This window comes from Chionomys nivalis, chromosome 4, assembly GCF_950005125.1.
Source record: "Chionomys nivalis chromosome 4, mChiNiv1.1, whole genome shotgun sequence".
Taxonomy (NCBI): Eukaryota; Metazoa; Chordata; class Mammalia; order Rodentia; family Cricetidae; genus Chionomys; species Chionomys nivalis.
In genome coordinates this window covers 110,329,110-110,356,266 of record NC_080089.1, presented here as the reverse complement: position 1 = coordinate 110,356,266, position 27,157 = coordinate 110,329,110, and the positions used below count along the sequence as shown (strand labels likewise).

The 27,157-nt window shown below is 48.3% G+C and overlaps 1 protein-coding gene across 1 annotated transcript in view; it reads left to right on the top strand.

Annotated features, from left to right (window-relative positions):
* Positions 1–16,730, top strand: part of Trim71 (tripartite motif containing 71) — a 48,199-nt gene extending 31,469 nt beyond the window's left edge. Inside the window, exons 2-4 of the mRNA XM_057768932.1 lie at positions 6,101–6,268; positions 12,891–13,025; positions 15,279–16,730. Coding sequence (XP_057624915.1) covers positions 6,101–6,268; positions 12,891–13,025; positions 15,279–16,730 — 1,755 coding nt within the window. The remainder of the gene's footprint in view (positions 1–6,100; positions 6,269–12,890; positions 13,026–15,278) is intronic.
* Positions 16,731–27,157: the final 10,427 nt, after the last annotated feature.

Here is a 27,157-nt window from a genome sequence, read left to right as displayed (position 1 = left end):
TTGTGGACAGACTGGTGGCAGGCCATTAGAAGCAGATTTTGTGGGGCCACCAGAGCTAACTCATTTCGTGTTCCGTATTATAGAGAGTGCTGCAGAGGAGTCTGAGGCCCACCCTGTCTTGTTGTTAGACATCCCCCTGGTGGAATTTGGGATATAAGTATAATCAGCTTTTTTAGAGTTTGTTATTAATTTTTTTGGTTTTATTTACATGTGTAAGTCTGCACACCATGTGTGTGCCTAGTTCCTAGTGAGGTCAGAAGAGGACATTGGATCCCCCAGAGCTAGTGTTTGGGGGTTGGGAGCTCAAGTTTGGTTATATTCCTCTGTGACCCACCTCTCTCTCTGGATGATGGTGGTAAAGCCCTCAGCCCTGTTTTCCCCCATGCTCGTTTCTGTTTTCTACCTCGCTGTACGCATCTTGAGTGGAGTTACGCTGTACGCCCTCTTGGGATTCCAGCTCTTCTCCCCGGGATAAGGGTTGCCTGTTTAGTTCATGTTTGTAGTTGACTGAACCAGTAACCCATTTCCTATTTACCTCCTGTGTGTGTTCACATAGCACACTTCGCTAGCTGGTGGCGAGTTTTTAGTTATTTATGGCCTTTATTTTTTGAGACTGGTTTCACTATGTAGCTCTGGTTGGTTGGGAACTCATAACACTAAAAGTTGGCCTCGACTTACCTCTGCCTTCCAGCTGCTGGAACCAAAGGTGTTCAGGCGCAGCTTTTGTTGTTGTTGTTGTTGTTTGTTTGTTTGAGACTTGATTCCTGCCACCCGCACTGGCCTGGAACTTGCTGAGGATGACCTTGGAAATTTTGTCTCCACTGGAGTGCTGGGGTCAAAGGTGTGCACCACCAGTAGTCCACGCGTGCGTCACAGCACTCAAGTATGCCTTAGAGATCAGGTCCAGCTTGTGGGAGTCTCTTCTTTTCTACTCATGGTACAGGATTTGAACTCCGGTCCTCAGATGGTGGTGAGCAGCCCACACACATCTACTGAGGCATCTCACAACCCCATTTGTGTTTATGAAACACTGAACAAGCTGTGAGGTGGTGGCGCACGCCTTTAATCCAATCCCAGCACTTGGGAGGCAGAGGCCGGTGGGTCTCGGAGTTCAAGGCCAGCCTGGTCTATTGAACGAGTTCCAGGACCACCAGGACTGTTACACAGAGAAACCCAGTCTCGAAAAACCAAATAACCCGAAAACAACACCACTCAACAATGTTATTCATGTAAAGAAATTGTGGGACCGGGCCTGGTGTCAAATCCCAGCACCTCGGTGGATTTGGTGCTAGCCTTGTCTACATAATGAGTTCCAGGAGTATATAGTCTCAACACATCCCCACCCCCAAAATAAACAAATTTGGGTCTTTTTGGAAAAGCAGTGCATCTCTTCACAGAGCCATCTCTTCACCTTCTAATTTTTATTACCAAGTACTGGCTATAATTTGTTCATGTAACAAACACTCTGAAACTATTCAGGAATGAAGGAGTATTCCGAGGATATTTTAGAAGGTTTAGCAAGTGAAGACCCAAGCACCAGTATGCCAGCACTTTGGTCAAGACAGGAACAGGATGATGAAGCAGGTGTCAGGCTAGCCTGGGTTACAGTGTCTGATCTGAGTTGAGTAAGACCTCAGGTGGGAGCTCACCCCGCGTGTGCAATGCTCAGCTGTGCAAGGCCCAGCGTGTGCAAGGCGTGGATTCCATCCTTAGCACTATGCCTAGAATATGGGATACTTTGAGAGGTCGTTAGAAATCAAGCAACAGACTGGTTGTTTTGTTTGTTTGAAAAGTTGGTCTCAGCTGGGTGGTGGTGGTATATGTCTTTAATCTCAGCTCTTGAGAGGTTCGAGGCCAATCTGGTCTGGGTTTTCTTTATTTTATGTGTATGGATATTTTGCATGCTATGTGTTAAGTTGGGAGGCCAAGGAAGGGTGTAAGAGTTGGCCCTTAATGGCTGAGCCATCCTCCAGCCCAGGTTTGTTTCTGTTGTTTATATATTGAGACAGAGTTTTCATGCAATCCAGACAGATATTTAATTCTAGACCGACTGCCTCTATCCCCCCCCCCCCCCCAGTGCTGGGGTTGCTGAAGTTTCACACCGCCCTCAGTAGGCATTCTCCCGCCCCCAAATTTCCCCTATTCAGGGCTCACGGCAGCACGTGCCATGGCTGTCCAGAGAGAGAGATTCCATTTCAGGATGGAAAAGAATGATTCGGTACTACAGTTGGAAGCCAGCACTGGCAATACAGTGAGGCCAGTTCTTCTGTTTGTTTCTTTTGTTTTTGTTTGTTGAGAGACAGGGTTTTTCAGTAGCCCTGGCTGCCCTGGAACTTGCTATGTGAGATCCTCCTGCTTCTGACTCTACCAGGTTCTGGGACTAAAAGCATGCGCCAGCCACCACATCCTAGCAGCAACATTGCGAGTTGCCCTTCTTTCTGCAAAGTGGTTGCGTGGCTTCCTTCCCTCTCCTCAGGCTTCCCAGCCCCAGAGGGCTTGCTTGCCCTTTGGTTTAAGAGTTCCCCTCTCGCTTTCTTCCCGTGAACGCTTCTTTGTGGTGTGTGCGCCCCTGCAGAAGTCGGAAGACAACTTGCTGGAGTCATGGGTCCCTGAGCTCAAACTCCGGTGGCCAGGCTTGGCAGTTTCCTTTTCCCGGAGCCTCCTCACCAGCCCAGCCATAAAGCCTGGTTTTGGTGTTATTTAGATGTTTTTCATGGTTCCGGAGCGCAGCTTATGATTTTTAAAGTGAGTCTCCGATGTCCATGTGTAGCCAAGGGTTGGGCTTTTGTGCTTGCTGCCTGATACTTCAGGAATGGGAGGTGGTCACTGACCAGAGTGTGCTTGAGACTTTCCTCTGTGAGAGACCAAGCAAATGTCCTGAGCCATTTTAAGGAATACTGTACTTAAATTTTTTTTAAGTAAGTAAAACAATAAACAGTGGTTGTCACTGTGCCCAAGCTAAGGCGTCTTGACAAACTTGAAACCACGTGGTGATTGCAGCTGCCCTTCCCCCTTTCTCACTGATTCACTGATGTGGGTCACTGTGTTTGGAACTATTGCCCGCGTTTCCCCGTGTCCCCGGATGTGTGTGTTCCAGCTGGTGCTGGATGGAGGTGGGGGGAGGGAGAAGGCTATACACACAGTATCTTGTTCACCAACAAAGCCTTTTCTTTCGGAAGGTACCCTGGCCAGCCTGCCCACCTTGTGTTGTTATTTATTTATTTTTCTTTAGCCTCCCCCACCCCCCTGTTCCTTTCCTGCTGGGCCCGCATTCCTGGGTCTTTGTCTCTGCTTGGTATTTTAGAAATTTTGGGAGAGGAAGGCCGGGAGGGGTGGGATGTTCTAGAAGCTGGGGGCAGGGAAGGGGGTGGTCACTGGGAGGGTCAGAGGTCAGGCCAGCTCCATTTAGCTAGAGCAGCCAGATTGTCGCCAGGCCTGAGGGGGCGTGTCCATGCATCTGCCAGGGTAGCCCTAAACAGGCAGCACGAAGGCCCTGGAATTCTTGCCACTAGGGGACTCCACTTCTCTTCCTGCTCCCTAGTAGGGGCTGTCACTTTTGAGGTCACTGGCTCCTCTACCTAGCCCAGTCTATTCCTTGTTTTTTTTTCTTAAACATTGGCTCCAAGGATATCCCCCTCCTCAAGTATATTTTTAAACTACATTTATTTTATTTTATTTTTTTAGAGGCAGGCTATGTGGAGAGCAGGATTAACTTGGGGTCTGATCTCTTCTCCATGTGTGGGTCCTGGGAACAGACTCAGGTTGTCAGGCTTGGCAGCAGGCGTTTAACCCAGAGTCATCTCCCCAGCCCCAAGTCTATTCCTTTAATCGTCTATCTTTTGAAAGTTTCCCGGTGCTGTTCCTTCCCTGTTGATCGCGTGTCTTTAGTTCTAAAACTCTGCCTTCCCCTTCTTGGAAATGGCAGGTGATTAAACCTGGAAGGCTTCCAAATTTCAACTCCCGCTCCTAACTAGAAGACTTAAAAATCGATCTTGTTTCACGGTCTTTTGAAGTTGCGGTTTATTTTTTATAAACGTGCCGAGGCTGTCCTGTGCATCTGTGGATTCCTCTTGACTGCCGCTGCCCCTCCCAGCTCCAGCTTGGCTCCTTGGACATGGAGGATTCCGGGCCGCGTTTTACTGGGACTCTCTTGTCTCATTGGATGCTTTTGGGCTCTTCACGTCTATTCGCCTGACAGCACTGTGGGTTCTGGCCGGGATTTCTCTTCCCTAGAGTCCTTCCAGGTTTCTGTAAGGCCTCCGGGGTGTGTGGGGGAGTCTCTTAGGCCTGGCATTGCATAAGCCCTGTTGTAGGGCTGACAAGCCTAAAGGCCTGGGAGTTTCTTAACAAGCGGACGATTGCAGCCGCAGCACCCACCGTTTCTTATCTCAGCCCAGAATTACTTGGAAGCCCCTTGCTTCCTGTTGTCCAGTTCCCAGACAGGCTGGTTCCTGGGATTTTGAGGGTTGGAAAAGGTCTCCTGAGGGACCTCACCAGACCCCATTTGTTTCTCAGATTAGAAGCTCAAGCACGGCAGAGGAAGCCGCAGGGCAGGTGGTCCAGGCTCAGAAGCCGGGGGTGCCTCTCTCTTGTTGTAGAGAGCCCTGTATAGACTCACCTCTGGGGAAAGAAAGCGAGGGTGCTTTGGTCAGTCTGCATAGCCACCCCAGAGTTGCTTGGCAAAGAAGGGGGAAAGACCTTAGCCCAATCTGTTTTAATTTAAAAGGCACCTTCTGGTGGGAGGTTTTCACACTTTCCTCTCGGCAGATGGAGCCTAGGGGAGGAATGCATGCAGCAGGAAAGCCCGACCCAGCAGAACTTACACCACACTGCAGCCTGCGAGGGAGGGATTGCTCTCGGTTATTCAGCTCAGCTTCTTTTGGTTGGCCATTTAGAAGTTCTCTTGGATTTTTAGATTAGCTAACAAGGAGGACCAGGTCATGTCTGGAGGGTTAGCTTGCTTAAAACATCACATCGCTGCCTGGTTATAGCCTACTGTGTTGGTTAAAAAGTGACCCAAAGTGATCACAGTCACGTTTCCTTGTTCAGACTCCATTCCTCTATGAGATTAAGAAGAATATCTTGGGGTACAGGCATGTTTCACCCCACCAGGTACCTGTGGGGGCAGCAGATGGGCATGGGAGACAGCGGCCACTCACTGTGGTTCTTTCTCAGCCCCGGACCTTCTGGCTTTAAAACCTGTCTCCCAGCTTTTCCTGGATTCTGGGTCCATTAGAGCCTGGCCCCTTCCAGGATCTGGACAAGATGGAGTGTTTTGTCATGTGTTTGGGTAGCCAGCCCGTTGCTCGACTTGGAGTGTGCCCGCTGTGTGGTCTCCACACCACCTCCTGTCTTCACGTGGAGATTTAAGTGTGTTGCTGCGTGTGGCAAAGAATGCAGCTTACGCATTGATTCCTTGTGTCGCGTGTCAGCTTCCCCCGCCCCCAGCTGCTCTTGAAATCAACCCAGCGGACGATCACAGAGGGAGGAGAGCCCTCTCCTGAGAGCCTCTTGCCTGTCAGCAGCTGAAGGCTGTCCAGGGCTTCTCTTCACCCAAGCACACGAACTCTTAGGGAACGCTGATCCCCTGGCCTGGCTGCTTCCCAGGTTCAACTGCTTGGAATAATTTGTCAGAGGGAAGAAAGCCAAGAGGCAGGCCGATGTTAATGTTCGTCCTGTAGCTCGCTCGAGTGCTCAGGAGACAGACCATCCTGGCTGAGGGCTTAGAAGAGGGATACATGCTACCTCTTGATCTTGCTTCACCTACAGGAGTGGCTACAAAAGCTTTTCACTCAGACTTTTAACCACAGACAAGAGATTCCTAGAACCTTCCATATCATTCTGTTGAGACACAGGGAGCCTCCCTTTTCCCCACCCGTATGCCAGCAGGGCTACCCTATATGATCCCCGACTTTGCCGTCAGTCACTTGGGTGGGGATTCCCCTCTGGTCCGAGGCAACAGGCATCAAGTGTGCACCCATGGCCATTTTGTCTGTCTTGATGAGGGAGAGGGGCGCGCCATGTTTGGAGGAGGACTGTTTGAATCTAGAGTTAGAGCTATGCTGCCTCCCGTGTTCACACTTGTGTTTCTGGTCCTCAGGTTCTGCATCTGTACTGCGACACCTGCTCTGTTCCCATCTGCAGAGAGTGCACGCTGAGCCGCCACGGGGGTCACAGCTTCGCCTACCTCCAGGATGCCCTCCAGGACTCGCGGGCTCTCACCATCCAGCTGCTGGCTGATGCCCAGCAGGGCCGCCAAGCTATCCAGGTCAGTTGTCTACTCAAACCTCCCATGTCCTTTCTGGGGGGCAGGTTGCACCAGAGAGCCAAAGGGACTCTAGTGTGTGACACCCAAGCAACCAAGGTCTCTGGAGGGCTCCTAACAGTGTCCAGAGGATGGCAGATGCATGGTTAGCTTTGCCAAGGTTTGGTTCTGCTTTCCCGAGTTAGCAAGCATTGGTTTTCGTTTGGACTGCAGGCTGTGTGCCTGATGCTCTTTTTAGGCACAGGTATTTGATACACAGATTTACTTATTGAAAGCTGAGATCTGAACATAGGAATCTTGAACTGTCCCTGGGCCATAAAGCCCTTGTGATTTAAACACTTGTCCTTGAATTCCCATCATTCCTTTTCTGGTTGGAGGGACGTGTGTGACATTTTGACAGCTGTCTGAGTTCTACAGTGTTAAGCAGTGATGTATTATACATGGCTGATTGATGTTAATTCTTCCTGTCTGTTGTTCTACGTGACAAGTGTTTAGGAAATTATGACAAGTTTTCCATGAATATGAGTTTGAAAGACTAGAAACACTGCTACATTTCCAGCCAAAATTGTATAGGAAGCTCGTTTAGGTACCCTTTTGAATCATTTAGGCTTAAAAAAAAAAAAAAAAAAAAAAAAAAAAAGAGTGTTTTAAGTCATTTTGTGGTGGGGGGCGGCTATACTACAGATTTGAGAGTGCCCTGTTGACAATTTGGCAGGGGTTTGATTCACCTCACTCTTGCAGAGCTGGGTTACAGGTGTGCACGGTCACCCCTGGCTGAGTTTGCAGGTCTCAATGAATCAGGTTTTCAGCAGCTGGCAGGTTTGTGTGTGTGGCATCCGCGTCGTCTTTTCTGGTTGATCAGATTTTTTTCTTTCCCCCCATCTCCTGATGTTTAAATACAGGTTAAAGAACATATTTCTGGAATGACAGTTCCTGCCACCAGAATTGTTACTTTATCAGTCTGTTTTTGAAGAGATTTTTATTTCCTATGTGTTTGTCTCTATGTACAGTGCTCTTGGAAGCCAGAAGAGGGCGTCAGGTTGCTCCTGGAACTGGGAGTTCCCGATGGTTAAAAGCTGTCCAGTAGACACTGGGAACCGAACCTGGGCTCTCTGTGAGAGTAGCCAGTGCTGTTCATGATGAACCCCTCTCCATCTTTTAAAATGCCTGTACATCTGAGGGTCCTGGTGTCTCTTAACCTGGAACTTAGAATTTCAGGCAAGCCTTGGCCACACGAGGCTACATCTCAAGGCACAAAAACACTTGTATAGTGCCGTGCCACCCCCCCCCCCCCCGCCCCGCGCGCTTCTTAAGTTAGTGTATTTCTTTTGTTCTGGTTTGTGCTGGCATGCCTGTGTCTCCACAGATAAAGTGCCAAGTGTCTTCTTTTGTACTGTTAAAGTTAGAATTCCCTAGGAACTGTTTTGCTTAATATGTTCCTGGCCACTGCTTCTGACCTGGGACTAAGAGAGCTGCTGGTGTGGGTGGTGGTGGGGTGATGATGACACAGTATGACCCCTTTCTGGGTCCAGCCCAATGCAGGCACCCATCAGCCACCCCACTCCTCTCCCCAGCTGCCATATGATCTCCTACTTTCTGAAGTCTTCACATGATACCCTCTTTCTGCTTTTGGTGCTTGTTTTTAAAATGAGACAGGGTCTTCCTGTTGGTCCCGACTATTCCAGAACTTGATTTATTGGGTCAGGCTGGCTTTGTCCTGGGGGGGGGGGGGTTCTCCTGCCTCTATTCAAATGCTGGGCTTTGGTGGATGTCACCATTTCCCGCTCTCCAGTTTCTGCCCATCGAGACTGAAAGCACCCAGGCAGACCAATGAACTTGATAGAATTAATGCTGTGTATTCTTTGTGCTTTGTGGGACCAACCACTCTGGGGAGAGAAATGAGTTGTCAAGATTGGATGGACAGGACAGGACAGGCGGTGGTGTCTTTAATCCCAACAGTTGGGAGGCAGAGGCAAGCAATCTCTGTGAGTCCAAGACCAGTCTGGTCTGTCTTACAAGAGCTTGTTCCGGAACAGTTGGGCAGTTATACCAGAGAAACCATCTCTCTCAAAAACACACAAAACAAAAAGATTGGATGGATGGAGAGTTTGCAGAGATGGCTCAATAGTTAAACCCAGGTTTTGTTTGCAGGGCCCACGTGGCAGCTCAGAGCCATCCATAACTCCTGTTTCTGGGACATGCCGCATGGTACACACGCACAAATAGGAAAACAGTCTCAGACACAATTAACTAAGAAGTCTAAGCTTAAAAATGTGTTGTCCCCTTGAAGGAGTGATTAAAACAGAAATCTCATTTCTGTAGATGATTGTGTTCTAGGCGAAGAGAAAAGAATAGAGGTGTAGCATTTTGTGTCCTGCTCAACTGTCTAAGCACAAATTTGAAGCGTAGGCCACTGGACCAAGTTGGTGGTCCATGTCAGTGTTGGACTGGAGATCAAACCATTTGACCTTTAAAAAAAAAAAACCTAAATGTTTTAAAATAAAATTTGAAAAATTATTCTGCGTATGGCTGTTTTGAATGTGTCTTGTGAGTGCCTGGTGTCCATGGAACTGGATCACATGAGGTGAGCAGTCTGAAGAGTGGACGGTAGGAGTGTATTGTTTCCAGTCTGAAAGTCTTAGGTGTGCATTCGAGGTTCCCACGTGGCCAGTGTGACTAATTCCTGGCTGTACCCTGGAAACGGGTTTGGTCCCAGCCTACCACACGTGAAGTGGTTGCCACGCAGGAGTTAGCTGATATGCACAATCGCCCTGTCAGGGCCTCTCATCTTTTCTGCTCTGAGGTTAGCTCTGTTGCCATCTAACAGTTGAAAAAGTGTTGCTCTTTTAGAAGATCCAAGTTAAGTTCCTCTCACCGGGTCAAAATTGTCTGTAACTCCAGCTCCAGGCCTCCTTCTGGTCTCTGGACACTCCCTACACACGGTCCACAGGCATACTTGCAGACACACACTCATTCACAAAATTAAAATAGAAACTTTTTTTTTTTTTTTTTTGCTTTTTCGAGACAGGGTTTCTCTGTGGTTTTGGAGCCTGTCTTGGAACTAGCTCTTGTAGACCAGGCTGGTCTCGAACTCACAGAGATCCGCCTGCCTCTGCCTCCCAAGTGCTGGGATTAAAGGCGTGCGCCATCACCTCCTGGCTTAGAAACATGTTTTTAAAATAAGGAAAATGTAGCTGGGTGGTGGTAGTGCACGCCTTTAATCCCAGCACTCGGGAAGCAGAGGCAGGTGGATCTCTGTGAGTTTGAGGCCAGCCTGGTCTATAAGAGCTGGTTCCAGGACAGGCTCCAAAGCTACAGAGAGACCCTGTTTTGGAAAACTAAAAAAAGAAAAAGGAAAAATGTTCTGTGGAGTTGAGCTTTGGCATGGACATCTCTCTAAGCTGAAAGACTGACACCTGAGCCCCTTTTCTCCCTGTTATTTTCCCGGCCCCATTCCAGCGCCCTGCAGACCCAGCCCCTGCTGGACAGAGTCATTTTTATCACCGTTAGGAATGCTGTGACCCTTGCTCAAATGTTTTGCGCTTGTTCTGGTGTCATAAAAACTGTCCATCTCTCTACCTGATGGAAGATATGTATCTTCAGTACAGCTGGATGAGACCCAAACAGGTCTTTGGGGACATGCTAGGACATACAAGTGGATGACAAATGAGTAACATTGTCAAAAGAGGGCACACTTGTCCACCCAAACAGGGAAAAATGGTCATTGCTCCCGCATTCCCCTGGTCCCTGCTTGGCAAGGGAATCCGTTTATCCCATAAGATGACATTTGCGTAGTATGTTGACTAGTTTTGTGTCGTTTAAGAAGGACGGTGGTGGCGCACGCCTTTAATCCCAGCACTCCGGAGGCGGAGGCAGGTGAATTCCTGTGAGTTCGAGGCCAGCCTGGTCTACAAGAGCTGGTTCCAGGACAGCTAGGACTGTTACGCAGGGAATCCCTGTCTCAAAAAACCAAAATAAGAGATAAGCTCAACTGAGAAAATGCCCCCGCCAGACCGGCCTGTGTCCCCATTGAGGATAATGAGTGCCATACAGATGGTATTTCGTTAACAAAGCTCGTGACAGGTGTTTAAAATATTAGTTCATTAAACAGACGTTTGCTATATTTTATTAGATAATTGTATGTGGGGACGGCAAGGACCTCCATGTTCATGTTGAGATCAGAGACCTTGGTGGAGTTCTTCTGTCAAGACACCCCTGGGTTTCCGGGTCGAGTGCGCGTTGTCAGCCTGCAAAAAGCACCTTTACCAGCTGAGCTAACTTGGTAGCCCCTCAGTCACACATTTAGAGAGTGCTTGCTTGCTTCTCCTGCTTCCTCCTTCTCGTCTCCCCTCCTGTTTCTTCCTTGTTCTCGTTCTTGTTCCAGGACAGCCAGAGCTACACAGAGACCCTTTCCTGCCTTGAATTTATAAAAAAAATGAGAGAGGGGGCTGGCGAGATGGCTCAGCGGTTAAGAGCATTGCCTGCTCTTCCGAAGGTCCTGAGTTCAATTCCCAGCAACCACATGGTGGCTCACAACCATCTGTAATGAGATCTGGTGCCCTCTTCTGGCCTGCAGGCATATATGCAGACAGAATATTGCATACTTAATAAATAAATAAATAATATAAAAAAAAATGAGAGAGATAGCTGGATCAGTTTGTTGGCCCTGGGCGTTAGTGAACCATCTGAAAATTGGAGTGGTGTTGGTCATTCTACACTTACTGCTTGGCTTGCTTTTTTTTTTTTTTGAGATCTGCGCGCCCCCCCCCCCCACACACACACACACTTCTGCACTTAGGGATTAAAGGTTTCTGTCACTCTGCTCTCTTATGTGTGTTGCTTGGGCCGGGAAGCTTCATAACGTATGTCTTGGAAAAGGGGACCCCTTGGAAGGTAACTTGCTTTAGAAATACAGACTTCATAGAGACTAATTAGTTAAGATTAACTTTGAAGGCACTTGCACATGCGTGTGCACAAACACATAATTAAAATAATAACAAATTCCTTTTAAAAATTAAGATGGGCCGGGCGGTGGTGGCGCACGCCTTTAATCCCAGCACTCGGGAGGCAGAGACAGGCGGATCTCTGTGAGTTCGAGACCAGCCTGGTCTACAAGAGCTAGTTCCAGGACAGGCTCCAAAACCACAGAGAAACCCTGTCTCGAAAAACCAAAAAAAAAAAATTAAGATGGAGTGGCCACAGAGATGACTTGGTGTTTAAGAGTACTTACTGCTTCTTTAAGAGGACCTGGGTTCAACCCCTTGCACCTGTGTGGTCTTTCACAATTATCTGTAACTCCACTTCTAGGAATCTAATGCCCCCTTCTGACTTTTGCCAACATTAGGCATACACGTGATTCATATATACACACATATGCAAAACACTCATACATAAAAATTTATTTTATATTTTTTTTTCCCCGAGACAGTTTCTCTGTGTTGCTTTGGAGCCTGTCCTGGAACTAGCTCTTGTAGAACAGGCTGGCCTCGAACTCAGAGATCCACCTGCTTCTGCCTCCCGAGTGCTGAGATTAAAGGCGTGTGCCACCTCACTGCAGCCCTGCCACACCTCGGTTTCTTCTCTCTTTTATCAGCCAGGAGCTGAACCCCGAGTAACAGTGACGCTCTGCTCTCACCATTGCTTGCTTCTCTACATGTTTTGTCTTGGATTTCTCTCATGTTAGCCATCCACCAGAGTTCGAAAGAGGATTGGTAAATGCCTATTTAGAACTAATAGGAGCTGGAATTTGAACTTGGGTTACTTTAATAAAACACCTACCTGCTGAGGTGCAGAAGGCTGCCTCCCATCTCTTATTCAGAGAGCCCTCTGCCCAAGGAGGTCTGCCCATTGCTTCCCTGTCGTGCTGGCTGTACAACTTGTGTTTTCTGTACCCACCTGGGTGGATCAGCTGCTCTAAAAAGGGTTCCTCTGACAGTCAGGTCGAAATCTCGATTTAACTGCTCAGTGCCTCAAAGAAATCCTTGCGGCTTTTTTGAGATACTTCATGTATTATTAACGAACACACCAGGCCTCCTGGATTAATTTTTCATGAACAATATGTCTGATTTAGCCAGCTGATACACCGGGGCTTGGTCGTGTAAGATGAAGGACCCCCTGACTACAGGGTGTGATCGATGGTTTTCTTAGGTTAGATCAGGTGATACTCCCAGAGTGCGCATTGTGTTGCTTCCTGTTGGGTTAGGGGGATGACTGACAACTGATGTCAATGTATGGAGAAGCCACTAACCGTCGTCCATCCTCCCATCCTTCCCCTCATGGACTCCCCTGGTTTGCAAGATTTCCTTCAGGTTCAGGAAGGAAGCCCAAGAAATCTGAAGTCTGTAGAGAGCCCAGAGCTGTAGATTTTTATCCGACGTTCCTTCCCAGTATTTGCACAGACCTAGCTACAATGGTTGCTCTGTTGTCAGCTTCCCATCATAGTCGGCACTCAGTGGAGGTGCCACTTCCGAGACAAAGAGACCCAGTCTCGCAAGCCGCTCTGTTACTCCTCAGCAGGTACCAGCAACGTCGTCCTAGCATAAGCCCCGTGGGCCTGACCGAAGCTCGGTCCCGGGTGAGAGGCCAGGTTCCTTCCAGCACCTAAAGGTTCTGTTTGCTTTTCCAGCTGAGCATTGAGCAGGCCCAGACGGTGGCTGAGCAGGTGGAGATGAAGGCGAAGGTGGTCCAGGCAGAGGTCAAGGCTGTGACAGCCCGCCATAAGAAGGCCCTGGAAGAGCGTGAGTGCGAGCTGCTATGGAAGGTAAGGAGGTGCATGTCCCCGCCCCAGCCGGCCCCCCGAGTCTAGATCTGAGGCCCAGGCTCTAAGCGGGGAAGGAGGCGTCCTTGGAATGCTAGGTGTCACTCACGTAGCAAAACAAGAAACCCTTTCAGAAGAGCTCAGTAGCCAGGATGGAGCAGGGCTCGGGTGTTCTGTTGCTTGCCCTGGAAAGGAGGCAGACAAGAGGGAGACAGTCAAAACTCGTTAGCAGAGGGGTGGGGAGGAAACAGCCCTTATTTTTGGTGTCCTGACTGGCTGGACTTCCTGACCCCGTTTGGAAAGCCTCTGTGTGTGTGTATCCAATTCCTGTTGAAGTCTAGGAAGAGCTCTGGGTGGGCTGTCATAAAAATAAGCTGTGACGACTTCCACCGTCCTACCCATATATAACATCCTAGCCATTGTGGTTGTGTGTTTCCCCACCCAAGAAAAACGGCTTAGCTAAGGTTGCCTATGGCTACCTATGGGCTGGTATTCAACCATGATTCTTTGGCTGTGCTGAACACAGGACTGCAAAACTGAGTTACAAGAATCCTCCTGTTGGGTAGCTTGCTTTGACCTGGTACTATGGTAGGGATAGCATTCTTAGTTCCCAAAAAGGACCCATAAAATTAGTTTAAGACTTTCATTTTTAAAAGCTGTGTGTATGTGATTGTGGGTGCCTGTGGAGGCATAGGATCGAGGTAGAGCTGGAGTTTCTAGTGAGCAGCCTGACATGGGTGCTGGGAACCAAACTCTGGCCCTTGGCCAAGGGCATTCCATGCTGCAGACTCTGAGCCGTCTCTGCAGCCCGTTGTGGTTTTAAGCATGTGTACTGAGTGTGGCTTTGTGCCCGTGAGTGTAGGTGTGTAGGGGCCAGAAGAGAAGGATGCAGCTGGAGCTGGGGTTACAGGTGGCTGTAAGCCTCCCAACAGGGATGTCGTGTGGACTGAACTGGGGCCCTACCCTTGTAGGTCCTAACCAGTGAGTCATCTCTCCAGCCCCCGGCCCCTTCTTAGTACAATCATACCCTGAAATGTTGTGTCGGGGTGAGAGCTGCTTCGGCAAATCCATGCCTGGATTTCCTGATGGAAAAGACTTTCATGGTAGTTCTGGACCCTTGTTTTGGTTCTTCTTTCTCACCAGCTCTCTGTAGAACTTCCTTTTTTCTTTTTTCCTTTTTTTTTTTTTTTTTGAGTTGGGGGGGGCATCTGTATAGCCTCCTTGCCATCCTGGAACTCACTTGTGTAGACTCAGAGAGATGCACCTTCCTCTGTCTCCCAAGTGCTGGTGTCAGTGTGTCCAACCGTACAGTGGTTGTTTTTGTTTTTGTTTTGGTGAGGGGATTTGAAAATGCCATCCTGTGTACTGCGAGATCATTTCTACTTACCTAGAATCCCCGTTCTTAAATAAACTTCCTTGTTTCGTGGACGCTTCCACCTCATCCATCTTTTTTATTGTGCTTGGTGTGTGTGTGTGTTCTATTCTCATTTCTGTTGTTGCAATAAAATACCCTGACAGGAGAGTTTATTCTATGCTTTATAGTCCATTGTCATGGAGAAGTAAGAGTAGCATGACTTGAAGTGCCTAGTCATGTGACACCCGCATTCCAGAGCAGAGAGAGAGAGAGAGATAGAGATATGAATGGGTGGGTCATCTCCAGTTAGTCCATCTCAGAAGATCCCTCAGAAGTACAAAGCTAGAGGGCTAGAATGAGCTAGGCAATCCCACCATCTGCCCAGGTAGTTCTGGCTTTAGCAGATTGACAGTTAAGAACCAGCCGGGGCTGGAGAGATGGCTCTGCAGTTGAGTGTCCTGGCTGCTCTTCCAGAGGACCCAGGTTCAGTTATTAACCAGCGCCCACACGGCAGCTCACAACTGTTTGTAATTTCCAGTTTCAGGTGATCTGGCCCTTTCACACATTATTAAAACAATCACATTCGCTTGTTTTTAAATCTAGACTTCAGAAAAGTTTCAGTGGCCTTTCCTAGCCCAGAGAAGACTGCATAGTCTTGATGCTAGGGCAGGCCTGTGAGTTGAGTCACTTCTCGGGGTGAGGGACAACTTGCTTAGACCTGGGAACTGGGACGATGTGAAGGCAAAGAGCAAGGGGGAAATCCGTTCTGTTTTGTCAGATAAAATCTATTTCTGCATAATTTAGGTTTTTGTACCTAAATTTTTCCAGGTCCAGCGTGGGTTTCTCACACATTCTCTGTGCTTGGTTCTAAGTATGTCCTTGTTTCCTGTCTCCCTGTCCAGGTGGAGAAGATAAGGCAGGTGAAGGCTAAATCTCTATACCTGCAGGTGGAGAAGCTTCGTCAAAACCTCAATAAGCTGGATAGCACCGTCAGTGCCGTCCAGCAGGTCCTGGAAGAGGGCCGAGCCTTGGATATCCTGCTGGCCCGAGACCGGATGCTTGCCCAGGTGCAGGAGCTCAAGACCATCCGGAGCCTCCTGCAGCCCCAAGAAGATGATCGAGTTATGTTCACACCCCCCGACCAGGCCTTGTACCTTGCTCTCAAGTCTTTTGGCTTTGTCAGCAGTGGGGCTTTTGCCCCACTCACGAAGGCCACAGGAGATGGCATTAAGCGAGCCCTTCAGGGCAAAGTAGCCTCCTTCACTGTGGTAGGCTATGACCATGATGGTGAGCCTCGCCTCTCGGGAGGTGACCTGATGTCAGCTGTGGTCCTGGGCCCCGACGGCAACCTGTTTGGTGCAGAAGTGAGTGATCAGCAGAATGGGACTTACGTGGTGAGCTACAGGCCCCAGCTGGAGGGGGAGCACCTGGTGTCGGTGACCCTGTGCAACCAGCATATAGAGAACAGTCCCTTCAAGGTAGTGGTCAAGTCCGGCCGCAGCTATGTAGGCATCGGGCTCCCCGGGCTGAGCTTCGGCAGCGAGGGCGACAGCGAGGGCAAGCTCTGCAGGCCCTGGGGCGTGAGTGTGGATAAGGAGGGCTACATCATCGTGGCCGACCGCAGCAATAACCGCATCCAGGTGTTCAAGCCCTGCGGCTCCTTCCACCACAAGTTTGGTACCCTAGGTTCCCGGCCTGGGCAGTTTGACCGGCCAGCTGGGGTGGCCTGTGATGCCTCCCGCAGGATCGTAGTGGCCGACAAAGACAATCACCGCATCCAGATCTTTACCTTTGAGGGCCAGTTCCTCCTCAAGTTTGGTGAGAAAGGAACCAAGAATGGGCAGTTTAACTACCCTTGGGATGTAGCAGTGAATTCTGAGGGCAAGATCCTGGTTTCAGACACCAGGAACCACCGCATCCAGCTGTTTGGGCCTGATGGGGTCTTCCTGAATAAGTATGGCTTCGAGGGGGCTCTCTGGAAGCACTTTGACTCTCCACGGGGTGTGGCTTTCAACCATGAGGGTCACTTGGTCGTCACTGATTTCAACAACCACCGGCTTCTGGTTATTCACCCTGATTGCCAATCGGCACGCTTCTTGGGCTCAGAGGGCAGCAACAATGGACAGTTCCTCCGACCACAGGGCGTAGCTGTGGACCAGGAAGGTCGAATTATTGTGGCCGATTCCAGAAATCACCGGGTGCAGATGTTTGAGGCCAATGGCAACTTCCTGTGCAAGTTTGGTGCTCAAGGCAGTGGCTTCGGGCAAATGGACCGCCCCTCAGGTATCGCGGTCACCCCGGATGGATTGATCGTCGTGGTGGACTTTGGCAACAATCGAATCCTCATCTTCTAATCACATTTTCTGGGTTTCTGTGTTTAGGGTGTGTGTGTGGTGCGTCTCTTGGTTTTGGTTTTTTTTTTTTTTAATAACAAGAAATTGTCTCAGGGATATTTTTCTTTTTCTCCCCCTTTTTATTTTTTTATTTTTTTTAAAGAAAACAGAAGTACAAAATTGCTTAAGTCCTACCTCATCTTTTTTTCTTTTCATTTTTTTTTTTTTTTTTTTTTTTTTACAGCTGAATGTATTCTCTTGTGCAGGGATTGAGCCTGTGAAGTGGTAATTTCTATCTACCTCAGATCTTTGCATGTCTTTCTAGCAACCCTCTGCTCCTCCACGGAGCTCACAGTCCCTTCCCTCTTGAGGGTGTGGAATGCACAGGCCAGCACTTCTGCAACCTTGAGGGCACTGGAAGAATAGGGTGGGGTGCATTTTGTAGATTGAGCCAAGGAAACCCAAAAAAAAAAAAAAACTACTAAGTATAAGGTGTTGGAAAGATAGGATTTAAAATTCATAATTCTAGTGTATTTGTGTTCTTGAGAATACTGTGTATGTGTGGGGTTAGGTTGTTTGGTTTGATTTTTTTTTTTTTTTTTTTTTTTTTCCTATGCTGCAACAGAGATTTCCTCTGTTCTCGGGTTACCTCAGAGTCTAACATCTTCATCCCTAGGATGGCTGTGGCTTGCTCGCCAAGAAAAGCAGACCATTCGTGTTTTAGGTGTCTGGTCTTTGTTTTTGATAAAGAAGGGCATGTGTGTGTGTGCGTGTGTGCATGCGTGTGTGGGTGTGTGTGTGTGTTTCAAAGCCATCTTCGCCTTGGGGGGGAGGGGGGCTGGATTTGACATGTGGCATTCCAGGGAAACTTCTTCCCAGTTTGCTTTCTAAAGATAGGTTTAGCTCAGGACTCTCAGTTAAAAGTGTTCTCAAGTTTCTGTGTTTTGTTTATAAAGACTTAGGTATAAGCAAATAAGTTGACCTTGTTCTCAGAGAGGGGCTTTTCAGATGTGGGCCACAGTGCCCCAGAAGTTGGGGATGCTGGGGAAGTGAGGCACCCCCACATCAGGGACTATTGGGGGGCGGGGATCCTGTCGCAAGAGTGAGCGTTCTGCAAGAGTGTGTAGTAGGCAAAGGGATAAACTTTTATTTGAAAAAGCACAATTTTTTTCCTGCTTTGGAAGTTCAGGGAATATAGAAGAATGTTTGAATGACAAGTAGGAGCACCCCATCCCCACCCCCTTGGCTCAGGTCTCTTTCTCAGGATCCGTGTACCTGAGTGGAGTCAGACCTAAAGGTTAACGTGAACCCCGCTCCCTCCCCCAAAGGCCTTTGAATGTAAAGCATTTGTAAACCAAATCCCCCCCAACCCGAAGTGCAGGACACAATATATATCCTTTTAAAAACCTGTACCAAAGAATAGAAACGTGGGGGTGTGTGGCTCCCGTGCCACGTAGGGACTGTTTTATGGTAAACTACAGATTGGGATGGGTCTTCTTGCCACTGTCTGTCTCAGGACGAAGACCTGGTCGTGCCTCTGTTCCTGACTACTGAAATCAGATCTGATTCGGAAGGGAGCTCTCGCATCGCTGGCTGAGGACGGAAAGCTCCTGCCCGAAACAGACCAGATGATCAGTTTCTGCCCAGAATGGATTTGGTTTTAAAAGAGAAAGTTAATAAATGGAGCAGTTTTCTTTCTGTCATCCCAAGGAGAAGGTGACGATGGGAAGTTGTGTGATGGGTCAATCAAATTGCTTTGGGACATTTAACTTGCCAGTATGGACTATGGTGTTCATTCATAGGACTTGTAATTTCAGGGTTTCTGAGCGACCCAAATGGGGAAGCGGGGAGAGTCCCTTCATCAGGGAGAAGGGTACACAATCAAGGAACCCTAAAAGTAGTTTCCGCTGCTGACTCCCCATTTCTAGGTTCCTGGAATGGTGGAGAGGAAGGAGCACGGAGGAGAGCGTACTCGGCAAAGCTCCTGTTTTGAAATTTAATAGTGGATCCTTCCCCAGCATATGCGCCTTGAGTCTTTATTGTGCCCCCCGAGTGTTACACTGGCTTTTATAGGACAGATAGATAACCAGGAGGAGGCTCCTCCCCCAGTCTGCCCAACATCTACCCTTAAACACTCAACACAATCGACTTTACGTCCTTCACGAAGATTCCAGGCGAAGAGACGAGTCTTGGTAACATTCTTAGAAACCCGATTTTAATCGCGGCCAGGGAGAAGCTGTCTTTCAGTGCTGTTTTATTTTTTCCCGATCCTTTTCACAGCTTGCCTGGCAGGACTATCAGCTGTACGGTGAGGAAATTCCTGGGTGAATTACGACAAAAATATTTGATATTATACTTAGGATTGGATCACTCAGCCTGGGTTTCCACCTTGTGGCTGAAATAAATGTCAGGTCTTAAAGAGTAGTAAGTGGATAGGCCAGTGAAGGCTTAGGGCAAAGTGGGAGTGTCCTTAGAGGTATGTGGCTCGTTAACTTTTTGTATCCAGAGTGGAATATGGCTGCCTTCTAAGAACATGGCCACACTTGGAGAGCTTTTGTTTTTAAAACAAGTGGCCATTTGTGGTCACCTGAGATCTACTCCTGGCCTGTGGGGGAATCGGTGCTAAGCACTTTGGAGCTTGTTATAACGTGGACTGTTCCTTATCATGACGCAAGCCATGTTTGGGGCACCCTAGTGTGAGTTCGCCACGTGCATTCCTGTGCACGCCTGCTGCCATTCTGAGGCGATGCGTGGGCACGACAGGAAAGAGACCAGGTCCTGAGTGCTGTGAGTGAAAGGAGACATTGTCAGCCATGAGAGACAGACAGGCAGTGGTCCCCATGGAGATCTGCCCTGTTCCGGGGGCAGGATGGAGAAGGTGGGCATTGGGAGGTCCCTGGTGAGTATTAAACCCCTGGTTGCCACCTGTTTAACATTCCACAATAATCACTAATCTCTCAATTTGTTCATGAAGCTACCCTGCCAGTCTCCAATCCTGTGTACTGCTGTGGCTGGCAGGTGACTCCTAAATTTGGCGTGGAGCCCAGTTGTCTGGGCTGCCCCCCGGGTGCACAGAACTCCTTAATACCCTTTTTAAGTCTAACTTATCTGGGGAAACATACAAGGGAACCCTAAACAGAACTGGACTTAGTGCTGGGCCAAAGAGGCTGCCAGGATGCAGGTACTCTGAGGTGGATGGCTCAGTCTGTGTCACTGTAGTTAAGCCAAAGCTTAGTTGTTTGAGTTGGGAAGTCTTTTAGGCTTGAAGCAGCACAGTACTGTTTGTGTGTGTTGTCTTTTTGGGTTTGGGAGGTTCTAGGGTTGCTGTGTTCTGGTAGGTAGTAAATGTATGCCAAAGTTTATAGGCCTGTTTTTCCTGTTGTTTAAGAAATACGTGTATGCGCTCGCACGCGCGCGCACACACACACACACACACACACACACACACACTCTGGTGCCAAAATGTATGTATTTAGAACATCCTTCTGCTGCCGAGGTTCTGACAGTCTGGGGACTGTAATGAGGTTGTGCACATCAGGTAGGGTTGGAGCCTCCTGGCATTCAAGGGCTTTCTCTGGCTTCGTTTGGGCCAGGGTCACAGGACACAGTGCCCTGTTGGTTTTATTAGATCTTATTGCCACACTGCTTGGTTTATTAGATTTTTCTACCTCACTTTTGGCAAAGTCGTCTACCTCATGTCGGCACCTGGTGGGTCTTGAGAGGATGGTGTTAATCCCGTGGGTAGTAGGCAGACTGCCTTGAAGACAGCGTTTAGGATCCCAGACTTGACTTCCAGTAGAGAAATATTTGAACTTGAACAAGAGATGTAAGGTCAGTATAGTCGTTCATCCAAATAGTTCTCAACCAATCTTGCATTCCCCTGCCACAAACCCAGTTTGCATACAGTATTAGGAACTGCTTCTGACCTAAATGGAGAACATGAGTAGAATAAAGGCCTTTGGGTCTCTCTTCTCTTCAAGAGAAAGCTGATTTACCTGTTAGGAGTGTCTGCAAACGTACCCTTTCCGAGTGAACCCTGAAGGGCTAGTGGAGCACCAGGTATTTGAAGGGAATGAGAATCTCTGACTTTGTGATTGTATTTGTAGCTGTCTGCACCCAGCAGGATGGCTGCCACCGTGGTGCGGCCCTCTCTACAGTGGCTGGTGGTGTGTGCATTGCTCTTTGTTTTGATTTGTTCTTCCTACCAAAGGCAACACTTTGACATTTGTTATGCCCCCCTCCCCCTTTCTTGTTTGTTAAATACTTGATAAATTTGAGAAGCACATTATCAGGAAATGCTGTACTGTTAACCTTCTACCTCTGTACGTCCCAGTAGCCTTCGGGTCTACCTGGATGAGAGCATCCTGAAGGCCACCAGAGTAACAAATGTCACCATGAAGAAATACCTCAGTAATGTCTATTTTTAAAACTGGTCTTACGGGTTAACAGATCCAGCCTCGTGGGCTGTTTTCCATCATCATTTAACCAGCAATGGTTCTAAATGTTTTTGTGTATCCGCATGGTCTTAGACCTTCTTTTAATGATTGTATTAACTTACGAGCTCAGGTCGTATCTTAAGGCTATCTCAGAGCACACTGGCTGAATGTTGGCGCTCGTGGCAGCAATGCGTTTACTTTTCTCTGTAACCAGCTTTGCAATGGTTCTTGATGTTTTCTAGCAGTCTGGGTAGTTGGCCTCCTCTAGAGGGAGACTCTTCATACCTATGGGACTCTCTTGTTTTTAGGATGGTAAATGTCTTTTCCCTTGACGTCAGTGCTGGTGAGGGTGGGTGATTTAGCGATGTTTAACTAGCATGTTACATGTAGTTGTGGGTGGGAGGGTTCGGTTTTTGTTTTTATGGATCTTGTTTAATACTGTTCATTAGCTCTCATGCCTGGTCAGCCAAAAAAAGAAGAAAAGAAACTTTAATTTTTAAGTAACTATAGAATATATGACTCAGTTGGGTCTCCCCTTTTTTTGGTTTGTTTTTCTCTTTAAAGAATAGTCAGATCTGGGTGGGATTCTTGGAGGAGTGTCGCCTGATGTCTCTTCTCACACAAGGAGCTCTGCCAGCATCCCCCCCCCGGCACCAGAGCCCACCTGGGGCTCCAGCTGCCCCTGCCACTCTTAAGAATTGCTGTGGCATTTCAGAGCTCATCAAGGCAGTGGGTCGTTAGGGGACCTATCCCCAAACCTCAAAGCAAAAGACTTTTTTTTTTTTTTAAATTAAGAAATTTTTAGGGGGGGAGCAAGTCCCTTTCCCTGCTTTTGGACTTTTACCTTTTAAAACCTTAAATGTTATTATTGCCAGCCGCAGGCATGACGGGCAATGAGCAGGTGACGAGCCAGTGGAGCAGCGTTCCAAACCTCCTGTGAGCTCACAGGCTTCTGAATGTATCTCTGTGGTCCACAGAGAAGGCTGGGGAAGTAGCAAGGCGACGTATCAGCTACTGCAGCCTTAAAACAAAGCCGGTGTCTCTATGGACTTTAAAATTGTTCCTATGCAGCTTATTTTATTTTTGTTTAATCAAATAAAGAGGGTCTTCCTGTGAAACCGTGTCTGTGTGATCTTTCCATCTGGATTAGATATGGGTGCATCTACCTTCTTGGTGGAGGGGGCAGGACGATGACTCCCTGGTGTGGCCGCCCCAGGACTGCATGGGCACATTTGCTGAACTAGGGGTCGGTAGTTTATTGTTTTAAATAAAGAAAACAGAACGACAGGCTAGAGGCAGGCAGGCGGCTCGACTGGTAAAGACCTTGCCTCCAAGCCTGAGAACTCAAGTTCAGTCCCCATGACTCGGTGGTAGAGCCAGAGAACCAACTCACACAATTTGTCCTCTGACCTCCACATTGACACTGTGACATGCCCCCCACACCCCACAGCTGTGTGAGTCCGTATTTAAATTAAAACAAAAAGCGGGCTTTACACCCCCTCCTTCATACTCCCAAAGGAGGAGGGCAACAGATGTCTCTCCAGAGGGGAGAGTGCGACTCACCAGCTGCCACTGCCTTCTTTTTTTTCCTTTCTGGTGGGTACTGGCCTTTTATCCACCTGCAGTGATGGGAAGGGTCCATTTGAGAGCTAAATTGCTGCCCCAGGAGGGTGAGCGACTCCCTCCTGGCAGTTCCTGCTTGGGGGGCAGAGGACCCAGGCTGGATTCCCAACTCCAGAGGATCCAGTGCCCTCTTCTGGGCACCTGGCACACCTGTGCTACACAGACCTACATGGAGGTAAAATGACCATACATAGGAAGTAGTTTTTAAAGATTGAAGCCAAGCCCTGCATGTTCTAAGGTATATTTGGGATTTACTTAGTAGAGCTAAGTCTTAGCCTGATTGTGTTTCTCAAAGCAGGGACTGGAGATCACTCATTTGATGGAATTCTGCATTTTTCCTAAAATTTGTTGTCATTTGCCACTTGCCTAATGTGGCCAAAATAAAGAACACCTGCATTTCTGGAGAGCCCGTAACTTCGTGGATGGTCTCTGAGCCTGTGCCCTTTCTGGTTCTTCCCTCTTCCTTCACCGTCTCCATCCGGTCTGGTTAGTTGCCTGTCGTCCATAACTGGGCACAGTGGGAGGTTCCCGGAGATTTTTCTTAGGTCCTGGAGGAGACATTTCGAAAGTTCATAGGCTCGCAGGACGGTTCAGCAGGTTAAGGTGATTGCCACCAAGCCTGATGAATGCTGGGATTGGTTCCTGGGACCCATGGGATAGAAGTTTTCCTGGCCCACAGAAGTGTCGTGGCACATGTGCCCCCACATACTGTTTTGTGTGTGTGATTTTTTTTTTTAATGATAAATTAAAAAGTTTAGTTCCATGTGATTCTACTGTCTCTGGCGCAGTGAGCCGAAGGGCTGAATTGATGACACCAGGTAGCAGACCCCTAATTAAAAGTGAACACCCAGTAATACATATAAACCAAGTATTTTACATGGATATGGGGAGAGGCTGGAACCCTTGTTTTCTTGCTAGGATTACTGAATGGGACACACACACACACACACACACACACGTCTGTACCACGTGCATGCCTGGTGTCTGAGGAAGCCAGAAGAGGGGGTCGGATTCCCTGCAACTTTTTTTTTTTTTTTTTTTTTTTTTTTTTGGTTTTTCGAGACAGGGTTTCTCTGTGGCTTTGGAGTCTGTCCTGGAACTAGCTCTTGTAGACCAGGCTGGTCTCGAACTCACAGAGATCCGCCTGCCTCTGCCTCCCGAGTGCTGGGATTAAAGGCGTGCGCCACCATCGCCCGGCCCTGCAACTCTTTTTCAGACCCTGCCCTGGACTCTTGATCTTCCTGCCTCAACTTCCCAGGTGGTAATTCTATTTTTTTTTTTTTTTTTTTGGGTTTTTCGAGACAGGGTTTCTCTGTGGTTTTTGGAGCCTGTCCTGGAACTAGCTCTTGTACACCAGGCTGGTCTCGAACTCACAGAGATCCGCCTGCCTCTGCCTCCCAAGTTCTGGGATTAAAGGCGTGCGCCACCACCGCCCGGCCCCAGGTGGTAATTCTACATGTTCCCCCTCCCAGTGTGAAAACAGACATTCCCGGGAGAAACTGTTTGGAAAGAGCTCTTTGGAGGTGTGACAATGTGTTGAAGAAGCCACTGCGCAATGCTGTAGTTGGGTGTTGACTCTTGGGTCCTGTAATGTGATTGCATTATGCCCCATTAGCACTCCTGGGTGATAGCTAGGACAGGTGGCCCAACAACAATTTCTTTTTCTTGGGTGGAGTAGTTTGCTGGGGTTTCACTGAAGAGATCTGGTTGGTTTTTTTTTTTGTTTGTTTTGTTTTTTAGATTTACTTATTTATTATGTATACATCATTCTGCCTCCATGTATGCCAACACGCCAGAGGAGGGCACCAGATCTCATTACAGATGGTTGTGAGCCACCATGTGGTTGCTGGGAATTGAACTCAGGACCTCTGGAAGAACAGATAGTGCTCTTAACCACTGAGCCATCTCTCCAGCCCAAGAGATCTGTTATTATTTCAATTCTTTATCCCAGTGGCCACACACAGTGTTTTATTTTAGACTTTCACATGGCTGTTCCTCATCTCTGTTTTCACATCCATCCTCCAGGACACCAATCATAGCTTAGCCCAGAACACAGAGGATCCAAGCCGAGGACTGAGGCTGTGGCCTGGAGAAGACTGGATTGGGAGAGAAGATCCTAGAAAGAATGAAATGAGTTCATTGCATGACAGCAATGGGGGTTGGGGCCCCTCATTTGGCACCAGTAGCCCATAGGGTTCTGAAGAGCAAGCTTTTTGGAGCTTAAACTGCTAAGCATGTTGGCTTCAAGGTATGGAGTAATTCCAGAACAGGGTGGTCCGTGTCAGGTACAGGAGCCCAGTGTGGTGGGTGAAAAGGCAGAGGCAGGCCTGAAGGAGAGACACAGACAGGAGTGTGTGTGTGTGGGGGAGCTCCTGGAGAGATCCTGAGAGCAGGTAGGGACCAGGTGTAGTTGAAGATCCAGTTGGAAGATTCTGTTCTAATTCATAGGTCAGTGATTTGACTTAGGCTAGAAAAGATTTGATTCCAGCTGTGTTCCTGACCTATCTATCTCATTCTGCAGAACCGAGGGAGATTCTCGCTGTAAATATATTACCCACTTGTGGCCTTAATGCATAAACCCAGCTTTCAGGTCCCGTAGCCTCTGACTATGTGTTAAACCTATCTCATTTGGGGTTTAAATACCTTATCTTCTAAGTAAACCACAAACAAGACTTGGCCCAAGCCACTAAGCTCTGCCCTGGCTTGCTGTGATAAAGAATTCATCCATTCCAGCTGGGCGGTGGTGGCACACGCCTTTAATCCCAGCACTCGGGAGGCAGAGGCAGGCGGATCTCTGTGAGTTCGAGACCAGCCTGGTCTACAAGAGCTAGTTCCAGGACAGGCTCCAAAACCACAGAGAAACCCTGTCTCAAAAAAACAAAAACAACAACAACAAAAAAAGCATCCATTCCAATCTGTAACATTCTCTGAAGATGATCACCGGTATCTGAGCATAGCTGAGCGGTGGTGGCGCATACCTTTAATCCCAGTACTCAGGAGGCAGAGACAGGTAGATCTCTGAGCTCAAAGCTACACTGGTCTACAGAGCAAGTTCCAGGACAGACTCCAGAGCTACAGAAAAACAGTGTCTTAAAAAACCAAAAAGGGGGAAAAAAGAAAAGGATGGTTACTGGCATCTCTTTCATTGCCAAGTGGGGGGTGGTGGGCATAGTGACAATGTGGGGTGCCTGGCTGTGGAACAATGGTCTGGCTTGAGGTGTCAGTCATGGAGACCTCACCAGCAGGGAGCCTACATACTTAACTTCCATTAGGAAGTTCTTGAGACAGGGTATCCTTGTGTAGCTCTGACTCAAGATCCTGCCGTGCTGAGGGTACAGGGGGAACCCTCCCTATCAGGAATCATCTTTAAGAAAAAGTCATGGAGGCCAGAAGAGGGAATTGGATCACACACACACACACACACACACACACACACACACACACACACACACCACCCCCCAGAGCTGAAGTTAGCCACAGCTGTGAGTCCCCTATCATGGGTGCTGGAGCCCAGTCCAAGTCCTCTGGAAGAACAGCAAGTGCTCTTAACTGCTGAGTCATCTCTGAAGCCAGGAATTCATGGAGTTGAGGAGATAAAGACGAAGGGTGAGGAAATGGATCATAAATACAGAGCACGATTTTTTCCCTGGTGTGAATAGAACCCAGAGACCAGAGCCTGCTAGGCATGTACTTTACCGCTGAGCGCTGCCACAGCAGTGAAGAAAAGTAGAGAGGACAGCAAGATGGCTCTGTAGGTAAAAGTGCTGCTGCCAAGCCAGACAACCTAAATTTAATTTCTGGATGCACATGGTGAGAGGAGAGAAGGATCCCCCAGAAGTTGTCTTCTGACCCCTACACATGAACCATGGCTAGTGCATGCTACCTCACATACATACATACATACATACATACATACATACATACATACATACATAATACTTCTTGCCCGGCAGTGATGGCACACGCCTTTAATCTCAGCATTTGGGAGGCAGAGGCAGGCGGATCTCTGGATCTCTGTGAATTCGAGGCCAGACTGGTCTACAGAGTGAGTTCCAGGACAGACTCCAATGCTACAGAGAAACCCTGTCTTTAAAAAGAAAAAAAAAAAAAAAAAACCCAAAACAAACAAACCCAAAAACAACAACAAAAGTTTGTTCTTGAGATAGGGTTTTACTAGGTAGACCAGGCCGGATTTGAATCCCCCAGAGATTTGCCCACCTCTGCCTCCGGAATGCTGGAATTAAAAGCTTGGCACAACATCGGACTCTGGTTCCAGCTCTTTAATACTGAAACCCACTTCCTAAATGACGTCGTTGAAAAGTGGGAAATGCTGCCATCTGCTGGCCCCTATAGTTTCTACAGCCAATTTGGGGCTGAAGGACCAACCCA